Genomic DNA, 15,331 nt, shown 5'->3' on the forward strand with positions numbered 1-15,331 from the left:
TTTTTATAGGTAAAAATTTAAACCCCGGTGGGTTCTTTTAATCCCCAGTTTTTTCATAAAGCATGTCATGTTGACAGTGACAGGAAATTCTGTACTTGTGTAAAATAGAATTGTTTCCTACTTGGCAGTAAAAGATAAGTTAATTTCTGCCACCATGACATGTTTCGCATTCTTATGTCCCCATTGTTTTTCATTCATTTATTTTGGTTAAAGAAAGTTTACATCAGGAAACAAGCAGCTTACTATTTATTACTAACATGAGCAGTGCACGCGACTGCAAAGAATTATGGTGGCTGTAAGTAGTTGTGCATATACTGTACATTTCACCAGTCATACATTTAAGAATTATCTTGAAACTGCTGCACTACTAGAACATTTAGTAGTTAATGTCTTACTGCTTTTCCTTTTGTAATGCAGTGCCTGGGCAGTGCTCCTTGATCGACTACAGAGGTGGCTACAGCTGGTTCTTCTTCCACCTGCACTCTTCATCACGGTTGCTCATGATGAGACGTTATTTGTCACACTCTCTAGAGATGTACCAGAAACTGCCCAGCCTTACATCATTTATGAAGAAGTGACGGATCTTTGGATTAATGTATGTACAAAGCCTTCTTTTCATTTCGTACTGTTTTCCTTTTTAATTTCTGCTTCATATGGATAACTGTTCTGTTCAGATTATGGGAACTTTTAATCTGGACTGAAATCAGTTGTGCTGAGATTCTAAAAGTACTGCTTCAAGATCAATGGTGCTTTTTGTAAAGCACTGATGGACACCCACTGTGCCAGTCATCTTGTCTTGCAGTCTTTTCAGGGAATGCATTTAGTTTAGTTTGTCATTTAATGCTTACTGCACAAGTATGTGTAAAAGTTAATTGCAAGATGCCTCCACATTTATACAGAAGGACTGAGGGCATCACTTGTAGGGTATACTAAAATATTGCAGAGCACCAACAGCAGTGTGATTGATGTTCCGAAGATCTTGCAGTAGCATGATAGTTAGTCTCATGAAAATCCTTTTTGTAACCACACTACAAAGCTTGGGTGCTCGTGTCTTTCTTTCGCGCTTATGCGCACGCACACACGTGCAATTGTATCTTACACAATCATGTACATATTCTTCAGACCTTCAGGAGTTGGATGTGAGTGAGTCTGCATGACACTTGAAGCTTTCCTGAGCATTAGATCTTCCCCTTAGCCATAAGAGAGTTATAAGTCAATTAATTTTCCTCATTTTTTGAAGCTGATGGGGTTTTTTTTCCATGTTTTTGGATGATTCTCTTTGTTTCCTATTGTTTTGCTCCTGTTTCAGGTTAAGGAAATTTCTTCTTCTCCTTTTCTACTTTAAAGTTTTAAGAGTTAGTGTGTCTTCTCTCTCAAGGGCAGCATTCCACTAAGCCTTTGCACCTTTGCTATTCCCTCTGTTATGTATTGTGCTGCATTTTCTGGCAGTGTTGGTTAATGTTTGGGAACTTTTGAGTACTTAGAATTTTTGGGAAGGTGCTACTCCTCGTCTGTGGTATTTGTCAGGAGTGTTAAATTTGTTCACAGTAGTATTGCTGATTGAAGGGTTAATTTTTGTTGATACTGGAGAATTTAATGGGCATCGATAAATGTGAAACTGATGGATGTGCGTGTTTCACTGTTGCAATCATTACATTGAGTAATCTGCTGGCAGGTTGCTCTCAGTCAGCCTGAATAACAAAGTCTTGGATCCTGCATCGGTTGCTGTCTCCTCTTCCATGACGTCAGGTCATCAGGGATATAAAACATGCAGCTGATGCCATTTTATTCAGTCTTTCTTGCCGCACGGTGCCCAAAGCAGAAGCAGTTCGCAAGTGTCGGTTGGCCGACTCCTGAAATTTTCACATCCGAATTTCAGAACCGAAGTCTTCAAACTAAAGCTAAGTACCCCGTTGGGGAAACATTTTCTTGCTCCTTACCAATGTCAGTAAAAGTTAATAATTGCATTACTTGTGGGAAGCAAATAAGGATTTTCAGTTGTACTGTATTCCTTGCCTAGGTCCAGATCATAACGTGCCTTGCTGTCGGTTTTGTGCTAGATTCAACCAACGCACTATTAAGCGTCTGTATATTTTTGCTTCTAAATATTTTGGTACAAGATTTAATTATCCTGAAATGTCATCTGTTAGCAATCCGACTACCGGAGTTCACAAAAAACACAAAGAAAAAGGCAGACCATCAAGGTCCAAAACCGACGAAGCTTCTCCTAAGCCAGCCGCCGGTTTGCCGGTACTCATGTGCTTTCACTGCCCCTGATACCTTCTACGTTTGAGTCGCAGGCCTCTACCGAGACCCATTCAGAGTCTGGTATGCCGCAAGATTCTCCGAGTATTGAACCCGCGGATGTCTCTCCCTTGGATGGGTCCGGAGCCGCTTAGCAGGCACCGGACTCTGAGGGTGTTTTCAGGCCTCAACATTTTTATATTAAACCTATGCCAGCCTCAAAAACAAGGTCAAAAACATCTTCTATGTCTAAAAAAAAAAACGTGCTTGAGCCGCGTGCTCAGGCCCCTATGCCTAAAAAACAGATCATCAAAATGGCTGAGGATTTAATTACCTTGATCAGGGGATCAGAGGTTCCCACTCCCCCCCCCCCCCCCTCCCCCGTTAAGAGGCCTAGGCAAGGCACTGATTATGAATCTTCAGATCAGGTTTCTATTTCTTGTGATACCTCTTCTGATCAGGAATTTTCTGTTTTACGCTATGAGGATTCTGATGCAGAGGAATCCATCCCATGTGCATCTCCTCCTGAGGATTACTCTTTTGTAGAGACTTTGCATACTTTAAGGGAACATTTTCACTGGGAGAGTCAGGACTTCTCTGAATCGGAAAAGAGGCTTGGGGATTTCCTTCTTCAGCATAGGCCTTTGGCAATACCTCTTGTATTGGGCATTGGTGATGTGTTTTCGGAATCAAGCATGGCTCCTGATTCCCTGCCTCCGGCTCTTAGTAAGCCAGACAGATATTACAGGGTTCCTGACTTCCACAAATTTCTATTCAAAAATCCTGCTGCTGATCCTGAGAATATTCTTAGGGTCCCAAGGGTGTAAAGACCTCTACAGCCAAGAATCCTACCCCCTCTGACAGAGATTCCAGGGCACTGGACATGTGGGGAAAGAAGGTTTATACGTCTGCAACCTTTGCAATCAGGGCCTTAAACTGCCAGTTTCATATGCTTAAATATCAACAGCATGTTATGGGCTTACTGAAACAGAAAATGGTGTTGATTTCTGATTTTGTGGAAAATAGAGTTACAGGAATTATTGCATTCAGCAGAACAGGTTGCAAAGCATACTTTGCAATATGGTTTTGATTCCTTGGAGGCCTGTTGTGGGCCACCGTTCCTGGATCTGTGATTAGAAGGCATGCCTGGCTTAAGGAGCAAAATCTACCTGATCATGTTAAAGAAAATTTTTTGGATGCCCCTTTACAGCATGATACTCTGGGAATAAGGCAGAAGAGGTTTTAAAGAAAATGGAAGACAAAGCTAAATCTATGCAAACTGTAAAATATTTCTTGCAAGTGCAGCCACCCAGGTTCAGTAGACACTGGCCTACTAAAAATTGTTCCTTTCCTGTATCTAACAGAGCCACTCAAGGCAAATCCAGGTGCTCAAAAGTCTCCAGATACCAATCACAGGGTTCTTACAGGTCAAAGCAATGGGGTGCCTCCACCTCCAAATCTGGAGGAAACAAAGTATAACCCAACAGTAAGCAGTCTCAGTGACTTTCCTCTACCATTACAAAGCACTTATCATTTGGCAGCCCCTTTGGGGGTAAAACTAGCACTTCATGCTCAGAATTGGCAGTTAATTACCCAGGACAAGTGGGTATTAAACATAGCATCCCAGGGGTACAGATTTCATTTCCATACTTTGCCAATTCCAAACAGAAGGCCAGATCTGCCACAAAACCAGTGGGCAGAGGCCCAGAAACAAGTCATGCCCCTCATGGATATGGGGGCTATTCAACCGGTATCAGAAAAGGAAAAAGGACAAGGTTTTTATTCAAGACTTTTCCTGGTACCCAGAAAAGACTATTCATGGCGTCCAATTCTGGACTTATCGATTTTGAACACGTTCGTGGACATTCCAGAATTCAAAATGCTGACTTTACAACAGCTACTGCCTATGCTGGGCAAGAATGCTTGGTTAGTAACTCTAGACTTAAGAGGCATACCTGCATATCCCAGTAAGGGAATCGTGCAGAAGATACCTCTGCTTTAAAGCAGTTTTTTTTGCCTTACCAATTCTCTGCACTGCCCTTTGGCTTATTTACTGCGCCCAGGGTCTTTACAAAGTGCCTGGCACCAGTAATTTCATTCTGCAGACAAAGAAGCACTCAAATTTATCCTTATCTGGACGACTGTCTTATTCAAGCAGAGGACAAGGACACTCCTCTTCAACATCTGGCATTTGTAAAAAGGCTTCTAGCATGCCTAGGGTACACCATGAATTAATTATCAAATAATTAAATAATTACATTCCTGGGTGCAAGCTTGAAGGCAACTGCCCAGATGGCCTACCTCACGCCGGACAAACAAAGGCAACTGACAACATACTTCAAACAAATGGCAACAAAAACCCAGTTACCTGCAAGACAAATTCTGCAGGCTTTGGGGTTCATGGCATCCTGCATTCTACTAATTCCATATGCGAGACTGCATATAAGGAAACCTCAATGGTACCTAAAAAGTTTATGGAGTCAACATTCTCACCATCTGGAAACAGTGATTCCTCTCATTCCCTACCTACAACAGGAGTTTCTTTGGTGGGTGGAGACATGTCACCAAAACAAGGGACTGTCCTTCACTCTACCCCCTGCCACACAAACCCTAACTACAGACGCATCAGACTATGCTTAGGGGGGCCCACCTGGCAGGAAGATGCATTCAGGCAAATGCAGCCCAAACCAAATGTATCTGCATATCAACCAGAAAGAGATGCTAGCTGTTCAGAATGCTCTGACAGCCTTCAAGGACTTACTTCCAGGACAACTACTGATAAAGACGGACAACACCACAGTCATGTGGTACATAAACAAGCAGGGGGGTACACATTCCTACCCTCTTTGCTGACTAGCCATGGCCTTGTGGAACACAGCCTTGACTTACCAAATACATCTTCAAGCTCAATTCCTGCCAGGAAAGCAAAATAATCTGGCAGACCTAAGCAGAAATCTTATGGACCCGCACGAATGGAAACTGGATCCACAAATCTTCAGCAGGTTAACACAGAAATGGGGGATCCCAGACATTTATTTGCCTCTCCCCAAAATTATCAGTTGGACAAATTCTGCACAAGAACTCCTCACAAAAAAGCATGGAAAGTGGATGCCCTATCCTTCAGCTGGAAAAACCTATCAGTCTATGCCTTTCCCCCTCTGTTTCTACTCGCCAAGGTCTTACTAAAATTCAGACAGGAAAAACCAAAAATGATCCTAGTTGCTCCGGACTGGCTTCACCAGCACTGGTACCCACTTCTAAGAAATATGTCTCAACTTCCTCCATGGTACTTGCCTCAAATACCTCATCTACTGTCTCAGCAGAACAGCCAAATTCTGCACAGTCAGCTCCAAACTCTGAGTCTTGCAGCATGGTTGATCAATTAATTATTCAAATACCACCTCTCAGTAAATCTGTGTTGGATGTCATTTTGGAAGCCAGAAGGCCTAGTACTAGAAAATCTTATGCTGATAAATGGAAGAGATTGTGCTTGGAACCAAACACAAGGAACAGACATAGTACAGCCCAATATTCCTCAGATTTTACAATATTTGACTGAGATGCTTGACAAGGGTCTATATTTTTCTTCAATAAAAATCCATGCCTCTGCCATCTTGGCTTATTACAACACAGAGTCCTCCCCTCTTCTCTCATCCTCTGATTAAACAGTATCTTAGAGGGTCCAAAAATGTAAGGGCTCCCAGAAGATCACCAACTCCAGCATGGGACCTCAGTTATTTACTGGAAAAACTCACCCGGTCTCCTTTTGAACCAGCAGCTACTGCAGATATAAAATTTCTATCTTCGAAAACCGCTTTTCTGTTGGCAGTCACTTCAGCAAGAAGGGTTTCAGAACTACAGGCTCTCATGGCAGTGGAGCCTTTTATTATATTTTACTGGGACAGGGTGTCCCTCAGGACCAATCCTTCTTTTATTCCTAAGGTGGTATCCAGTGTGGCTGTTAACCAGACCATTCACCTGCCAACATTTTACCCAAATCCACAGAAGGGGGAGTGGATTCTGCATTCATTGGATGTACGCAGGCAGCTAAGGATTCTACTTAAACAGTACCAAATCTCTAAAATCTGAGCAACTACTGGTACCATTTGCTGCAGGGTCAGAGGGGAAGGCTATATCAAAGCAGACCATTTCTAAGTGGATAAGCCACTGCATTCGTTTCTGCTACTTGCACCATGATAAACCTGCGCCCAAGGGGATCAGTTCACATTCCACCAGGGCTGCCTCTACTTCAGCAGCTTTTTTCAGAGGGGTTCCAACCAAAGACATTCTAGAAGCTGCTACTTGGAGCTCTGTTCATACCTTAAAACATGATCATTTGCCTCTCTTCTCCAAATCCAGGGCAGGCTTTGCCACTGCAGTTCTGCAGGGTCATATTGCCGCTCCTAATGTTTAGTTCCATCCTCCCATCCATAGCTTTGGGATTCTATCCAAATGTAATGACCAAAAGTGAAACGCGAAGATCATAGTACAGTTGTGTACACTTGCCATAAATGTATATGTTCTAGTGTATTCCCTGTTGCAGTCCAGGTTACCCACCCGCCATCCCCCTTTCTATACCTTTTCTTTCCTTCATTATACTCAAAAGCCTTTGTGGTGTATTTGCTTTTAGTTGAAGGTAAAGCTTGTTTCTAAAAGTGCATTTATATATTTACTGTTTACTTGTATATATATTTTTTGCTCCCCATTTGGGGGGCACCTGACATCTGGGGCAAGAAAAACTGAATAAAATGGCATCGGCTGCATATTTTATACCCCTGATGACCTGACGTCATGTAAGAGGAGACCGCAACCAACGCAAGACCCAAGACTTTGTTATTCAGGCCGACTGAGGGCAACCTGCCAGCAGATTACCCAAATGTAATGACTGCAACAGTGAATGCACTCTATCATCTACATTTATGTTAAGTGTACATAACTGTACTTTCCTGTAGTCATGGCTGCACGGGTAAAAACCACACTCTCCAAAGCCAAGAACACAGCATCCATGAGACCTGACTACATCCCAGGCTGCGTTCTACATGAACTGCAGAATAAACTGGCACCCCACCTAAGCACCATGATCAATCATAGCCTTACCTCAGGCTTTGTGCCCACTGAATGGCGCACAGCAATGGTTATCCCATTCCACAAAGGGGGAGCCGCCATGGACCCCGGGTACTACCACCCCATTAGCCTGATGAGCCTGCTCTGCAAGGCCATGGAACATATCATCATGGATCTTATACAGACATTGGTAATCTCCAAACTCTGGACCCCACCCAGTTTGGGTTTGTAAAAGGCAGATCATGTTTCATAAACTTGATAGACTTCTTTGAACCAGTTACCAAAGCTGTAGAAGAGGTTAAGGTGGTTCACACAGCCTATCTAGATCTCGCCAAGGCTTTTGACACCATCCCCCCACTCTGGAATTATAGATAAACTCACTAAACTAGGTATATATCCCTATGTCACAAGATGGGTTGCCAACTGGCTCACTGACCGAACCCACACTGTGAAAGTAGCAGACTCCAAATCCGACTTCAGACCAGTGACAAGTGGAGTACCACAAGGTTCAGTCCTGGGTCCTCTCCTGTTTTGTATCTACTTTTGTGAAGTATAGGCTAACACAGAAGGTCTTTGGCTAACAAAGTTTGCCGATGGCTGCAAACTAGGAGTCATAATCGAAACTCCCAATGACTTCGGTCTACCAAAGGGCCTCACTCAGATGCCTGGTGTCAAAGTCATGGCCTCAAGCTTAATGCCACAAAGTGCATTGTCATCCCCTTTGGTAATAACTCTGTATCCATGAGCTACCACATAGATGGTAGTCTACTTAACACAAAGTGTAATGAGACCTTGGGACCCAGGTGGGTAGTAGTCTTTCCATTGATAATCTCATCACCACAGTAGTCAGAAAATCTTTCTACGTGGCACACCTCATCACAAAAGGTTTTTCATCCAAAAAAAAAAGAGAGGTCATTGTTCCCCTGTACTCGTCACTCATTACACCCATTAGAGTACAACACCCCCTTTTGGTAATGTACCTCAAGACATCTACAACAACTGGAAAGGCCGCAGAAATACCTCAGAGGGTTACCAGCCTCAAACAGATGCCCTATGCAGACCGTCTCAAAAAACTCAAGCTTTGCTCCGTCGAATATCTTCTACTCAGAGGTGATCTTTGCGTAACATTTAAAGCTATGTCAAACCCAGAGCTGTTGCACATGCTGCACTTAAGGAAATCCCATTCCCTCCGAGCTACATGCTCTAGGGGCCTAAACCTTGTCACCACAATAAACAGAACATGCTGGAGGGATAGATTCCTGTCCCAGAGACTTCCTATACTCTGGAACAAACTACCTATCTATATCAAACAAAGCTCCTCATTAGTGCTATTCAAGAAAAATATTGATGCTTGGATGGAAAATAAGAAATTCACCCCAGGGATTACCTCTGTGGCTCTGCTCGACAGGGGCACAGGAAAATAATTTTTTTGGGTGGCGAAAGCCAGGGTACCTTTTTGGATAAGTTTATATAGGCCCTAGGGCCAATAGCCTAGTTATCTACCTATAAAAGATGCATACCTCCACATTCCCATCCACCATGTATTCAGGAAATTCTTGTTTCTCTGCTTCCTCTAATTTTCAGTTTTGTGGTTTTGCCCTTTGGACTCTGTGGCACCAAGGCTATTCACTGTGTTTGGCTCCTGTCATTACCTTTTGCAGACTCTAGGGTATTCTCATTTACCCTGATCTGGATGACCTGCTCATTCATGCACAGCACCCACTCACCCTGCAACAGCACCTCCAAACCACCATCTCCTTGCTCCTCAGCCTGGGTTTCACCATCAACTACAGCAAATCTTCCTTAACTCCCTCTTGGGGCCTGGTGTTCCTGGGTTGCAGGATAAGAACAGATGTTCTTCGTGTTTCACTGTTGCAGTCATCATCTGTGGGTTTTCCCTGCTGTGGTAGCCCTCGGCCAGCCCGAATACCAGTATCAATGTTTTTCTACGTCTGCTGCTGTTGCTTGCTGACTGACATTTGGTTGTCAGTGCTATAAATGAAGACAGCCGACGCCATTACACCAGTCTTTCTTTCTGTGGAAACCATAGCAGAAGCAGTTCAAAGTATGCCTGTCGGTTGCTACCAGAGTTTGAATTACAGCTGAAAATGTCTGATGCTAAATACCCCGTAGGTGATCCTTTTTTCTTGCACTAACCTATGTCCGAAAAAGTTAATTGTCTCACCTCTGGAAAGCAAATCCCTTCCTGAGATTTCCATTCATTCTGCGTCACTTTTTTTAGGCCCAGACCACAACATCCCCTCTTGCCGGTTCTGTGCCCTCTCTAAAGTGAGACCAATTCCTCATAGAGCTCTTATTGTAGCCAGGTATTTTTGTCTTCCATCTTCGCTTTTAAAAATGGCATCAGTCAGCCAACAATCCATAGACATTCCAAAAAAAAAGTAAGGATAAAGATAGACCACACAAGGCTAAGCCTTCCGACAACTCTACCGCTAAGCAGGTCATCAGTTCTACTGAATTCAGTGAGGTGCCTTCGCAGGCCCTGATGCCCGATTTGATAGTTTCACAGGCCTCAACTGAGACCCTTTTGTAGTCCGGTATGCTGCAGAAATCTCTGCCTTCCGAGCCTTTGGTTGTCTGTGCCTTGGTTGGGTCCGGAGCCACAACAGGCACCGGCTTCCGAGGAGGTTTTTCACACTACCGAATCTAGACAAAAAAAGACGTCTCCTCATCCAACTACCGTTTCTCTCAGACCGATGGGTACTCTTAGGCCTAGAAGCAAGGCCAGTTCTAGGAAAACTACCTCTAGCCACCATTTTACTCCTGCTCCACCACCCCAAGCTCAAATGCTTTAAATGGCGGAGGATCTTATCACCCTTTTCAGGAGTGGTCAGGCCACAACTTATAAAATTGAAAGACACCTTTCTGCTGAAATTCTGACAGAACAGGATTCTGAGGAGTCTTACTCAGATTTTGAACAGGAACAACAACCTGTGACCGGTTATGAGGATTCAGATGCAGAGGAATCCATTCCATATGCCTCCCCACCAGAAGATCTTTCCTTTGGGGAAACCCTTCACACCCTCAGGGAACGTTTCCAGTGTGAATCACAGGACTTCCTTCAGTCTAAGAAAAGACAGAGTTTCTAGACCTGCCCCAGCACAGACCCTTGGCCATTCCTCCAAGGTAGTGGATGATGTCCTCCATGAATCCAGCTTAGCTTCTGATGCCCTCCCACCTGCTCCCAGAAAACCTGACCGGTATTACAGAGTACCGGATTCTCACAAATACCTGTACAGAAATCCTGCTGCGGACCAGGAGGTCATTACACAGGGACCAAAATGTGCTAAGGCTAGTTCTGCAAAGAATCCTATTTCTTCTGACAAGGACTCCTGAGCTTTGGACAGATGGGGTAAAAAAGTATATACCATTGCAACCTTAGCTATCGGTGCACTCAACTGTCAGTTCCACATGTTAAAATAGCAACAACACACTTTGGACTATTAAAACAAAAGATTTCAACGTTTTCTGACTGTGCCAATTCGAAAGAGTTAGCAGATTTGCTGCACTCTACTTGTCAAGTGGCCAGACATTAGTAACACTGTGGATATGACGTCCTAGAATCCTCAAGCAGGACAGCAGTGTCAGGACCTGTCATTAGGAGACGTGCATGGTTGAAGGAATCGCCTCTCCCTGATCATGTCGAATCTAAATTACTTGATGCACTCTTGGATAAGGACCGCTTATTTGGAGTAAAAGCAGAAGAGGTGCTTAAAAAGATGGAAGACCAAGCAAAATCTATGGAAACAGTAAAAGATTTCTCTCTGATACAACCTCCTAGGTTCAGCAGGAATTTTCCCTCAAAGCACTGGTCCTTTCTGCACCTAACAGACAGGGGCATGGTAAGCCCTGCAGGGACAGACCACCCAGACTCCTATCCCAAGGACAGCAGAGAGCCAAATGGTGGACCACTTCCGCTTCAAAGGCATGGAGTTCTAAGCCATCCCTCTGTCAAAAACTCAGTGACTCCCCCTCTGCCCTCATTTCCCTCATCAAAAACTAGGAGGAAGGCTCTCTCAGCAAAGAAAATTGACTTTCTGTAACAAAGGACCAATGGGTCTTAAAGATAATTTTTCAGGGATGCAATTTCTCCTTCAACGAACTCCCATTTCCAAGAGGGTACCCAGACTTGCCTCCAAATTAATGAGCAGAGGCAATGAAACAAGTCCAAACTCTTGTATCCCAAGGGCAGTAGAACCTGTCCCCTCAGATCAAACAGGCAAAGGCTTTTATTCCAGACTATTCCTTGTTCCCAGAAAAAGAGGACACTAGGTGCCCCATCTTGGATCTATCCATTCTGAACACCTCCCTGGTGGTACCCAAATTCAAAATGCTAACTTTAGCAGTGGCTGCCTGTGCTGACAAAAAAATGTGTGGTTAGTTACCCTAGATCTAAAAGATGCCTACCTCCACATCCCCATAAGGGAATCCTGCATGAAATTCCTTCGCTTCAGAGCAAGCTCACAACACTTTCAGTTCTCTGCACTACCCTTTGGCTTATCTACTGCTCCCAGGGTATTCACCAAATGCTTAGCCCCGGCCATAGCCTTTTGCAGACAGAAAAATGTACAGATTTATCATTAGCTGGATGACTGCCTCATTCAGGTGATTGCAAAGAAAAGCTCCTCTAGGACCTGCTCTGTCAGAACCCTCCTAACCTCATTAGGGTACACCATCAATGAGAAGAAATCAAAGTAAACACCCTCCAGGAAGATCATTTTCTTGGGAGCACTGCTAGACACAGCATCCTAAATGGCCTTCCTATCTCCAGAAAAGCCGAGCTTCTTGCCTATTTTACCCAGCTGGCTTCAAGAAGTCACCTCACTGTGACGAATTTCCTGCAAGCCTTGTGATGCATGGCATCTTGCGTCCTAATTCCTCTGGCCAGGCTTCACATGAAAAACTTCAGTGGTACCTAAAGAACTTTTGGTGTCAGGGCACTCAACCTCTGGAGACTTCTCTCCCTCTCCCCTGTATAAGAGCAGAGTTTCTCTGGTGGGCAGGGGCCTGTGCCCAGAACAAGGGTCTTTCCTTAATCCTCCGCCCAACCGGGCAGATTTGTCACCAATACCTCAGACATTGCTTGGAGCACCCACCTATAAGGCAGGTGCACCCAAGGTCTTTGGGATGCCCAGTACCTTCCTTACACATCAACCAGAAGGAAGTGATGGCAGTACAAAAGGCTCTGACATCCTTCAAACCACATCTCAAGCCAGGGGTTCTCCTTAACAAAACAGACAACACCACAGTAAATGTGGTACATAACCAAACAGGGAGGGGACCTGGTCTTACCCTCTGTGCAGGCTATCTATGAACCTCTGGCTGACGGCCTCTTCTATGGGATTACACCAAATAGCCCAATACCTACCAGCGATCAGCAACACCCTGGCAGACCACAGAAGCAGAAACTTACTGGACCCCCACAAATGGCAGCTCCTCAGAATAGTCATTTTACAAATCACTCAGGTGTGGGGGACTCTGGAGGTGGATCTCTGCTTCCCATCTCAACCATCAGCTGAAAAAATTCTGTACCAGGGAGTGTTACCACCTAGCATGGAAAGTGGCTGCCTTGACCTTCCCTTGGAACAACCTCTGTGTACGCATTCACTTCTCTGCCTCTCATTCCCAAAATAAGGGAGGAGAGACCTAAGGGCATCCTCGTTGCTCCAAATTGGCCCAGATAACATTGGTACCCCTTACTGCGCAGCCTGAACTTACAGCCTCGCAGACTGCTTCCCCTGATCTCAGACCTCTTGACTTGGGGGGTGGGGGTGGGGGGGTTGTGCTGCACCCAGACTTGCAGAGACTCAAACTGTCAGCATGGATAATACTCTAAAGGCAAACAAGGGGCCTCTGTTAAGCAAACAGGTCCTTGACATTATCACAGCGGCCAGAAGGCCCAGCACCAGAAAATCTTATGCAGGAAAATAAAAAAGATTCTGGTCTTGGAGCTAGTCTATAGGGGGCAATACCTCACAACCTTCCATCCCTCTTATCCTGAGCTACCTAGAGGAGCTTCTTAATAGTGGCCTTTCCTTCTCTGTTAAAATCCACACCTCAGCCATTTCAGCTCATTTTGCTACAGAACAGCCCTTGTTTTCCCATCCTTTGGTTAAACAATTCCTCAGAGGGGCTTCTAATATCAGACCTCCCAGAAGGCCACCCACTCCTGCCTGGGACCTGAATTATGTTTTGGAAAAACTAACCTTACCACCCTTTGAACCTGCTGCTTCAGCAGAACTAAGATACCTCTCCTGGAAGACTGCTTTTCTTCTAGCGATCACTTCAGCCAGAAGGGTTTCAGAACTTCAGGCACTGATGGCCATTGAGCCCTTCATCATCATCCATGCAGACAGGGTCTCCCTGAGGACTAATCCCTCCTTTATGCCCAAGGTGGTATCTAATGCAACTCTCAACCAGGCCGTACATCTACCCACCTTCTTTCCTAGCCCTCAAAACAAGGGGGAAAGAATTCTGCAGTCACTAGACATGCACAGGCAGCTCAGATACTGTCTGGACTGTACTAAACCCTTCAGGAAAACAGACCAACTACTTGTCAGCTTTGCCCCACGGGCAGAGGGGTAGCCCATTTTCAAACGAACCATTTCCAAATGGATATCACACTGTATCCATTTTTGCTGCCGATTACATGGGAATCCCCCCAAATGTCTATTCGAACTCATTCCACTAGGGGAGCCTTCACTTCCACAGTATTCCTCAGAGGGGTTCCCCCAGGGACATCCTGGAAGTTGGCACCTGGACTTCTATCCATAACATTACCACCTACCTCTATTTTCTAAGGCTATGGCAGAATTTCCCTCTGCAATTCTGCAGGGCATGCTGACCCATTCCTAGGTCTCTTACTAATCCTACCATCTCTTTCCTCAGGTTTGGGAATTCTCCCACAGGTGATGACTGCAACGGTGAAACACGAAGAACATAGTACAGTTGTGTACACTTAAATAAATATAGATGTTCGAGTGTATTCACTGTTGCAGTCCTGATTTCCCTCCCTCCTTCCCTTTTATATTTCCTTTCTTTAGGGAGACATAAGCTTCTAACTGTGGCTTTTAGCCACCAGGATCGAAGGCAAGAAAAACTGATGTAATGGCATCAGCTGCCTTCCTTTATAGCACTGATGACCTGACATCAGTCAGCAGGCGACAGCAGCTGACGCAGAAAAAAGATTGACTCTGGTATTAAGGCCGGCTGAAGGCTACCACAGCAGGGATAACTCACAGGTGATGACTGCAACAGTGAATAACACTCTAACATCTACATTTATGGTAAATGTACACAACTGTACTATCTCATGATGGCCTTCCTGCCTTCTCAAAAGTTGGTATCTGCAGAATTACTTCCTTCAGTTGCTTCCTCTACCTTCTCTGTCTGCCAGGGAATTCTTCAGGATATTAGGCTTCATGTCTTCTGTAATACCAGTGCTACCCTAGCCAGACTCTACATGCGAACATTCTATTGCTACTTTAAAACACTCTGGTCCCCAGCACGCTGATCCTCTAGAATTGGTCCTCCCACGTCTACATTGCTTAAAGAAGGAAAATGCATTGGTGGATTCACCAGGTAACTTAAAACCCAGGACTTCCCCTGCAGCCACTACCCCCTTTATGTCTGAGGTGGGGGTAACCCTAGGAAACCTACATGTCCAAGGCCTGTGGTCACCCTCCATAAGGAAGCAACACATCAACATCTAAGAGATGAGGACTCTGATCCTGGCCCTTCAAGTCTTCAGGTCATCTCTCCTGCCAGGTCCTTTGAAGTTCACAAACATTACAGTTTCTGGTATGTGAACAAGCAGGGGAGAATCAGTCATACGTACTTTGCAGATTATCAATCCAAGCCTGGGAGATTGCTGTTCAGGCAAAGATGATTCTGTCTGTGGTTGACAATCCCATCAGCTCTAAATATTCAGGCAGACATTCTGAGCAGATCCATGATACAAGCCCATGAATGAATGATCCACAGGGATGAGTTTCTGGACATT

The 15,331-nt window shown here is 44.7% G+C and overlaps 1 protein-coding gene across 2 annotated transcripts in view; it reads left to right on the plus strand.

Annotated features, from left to right (window-relative positions):
• DPP9 (dipeptidyl peptidase 9) overlaps window positions 1-15,331 on the plus strand; it is a 1,882,741-nt gene that overhangs the window by 530,468 nt on the left and 1,336,942 nt on the right. For both annotated transcript variants that reach the window (XM_044053788.1, XM_044053789.1), the window contains exon 11: window positions 418-595. In XM_044053788.1, the coding sequence (XP_043909723.1) occupies window positions 418-595 (178 nt within the window). The remainder of the gene's footprint in view (window positions 1-417; window positions 596-15,331) is intronic.

The sequence above is a fragment of the Protopterus annectens genome, chromosome 13.part0, assembly GCF_019279795.1.
Source record: "Protopterus annectens isolate FY-2018-M chromosome 13.part0, PAN1.0, whole genome shotgun sequence".
Taxonomy (NCBI): Eukaryota; Metazoa; Chordata; order Ceratodontiformes; family Protopteridae; genus Protopterus; species Protopterus annectens.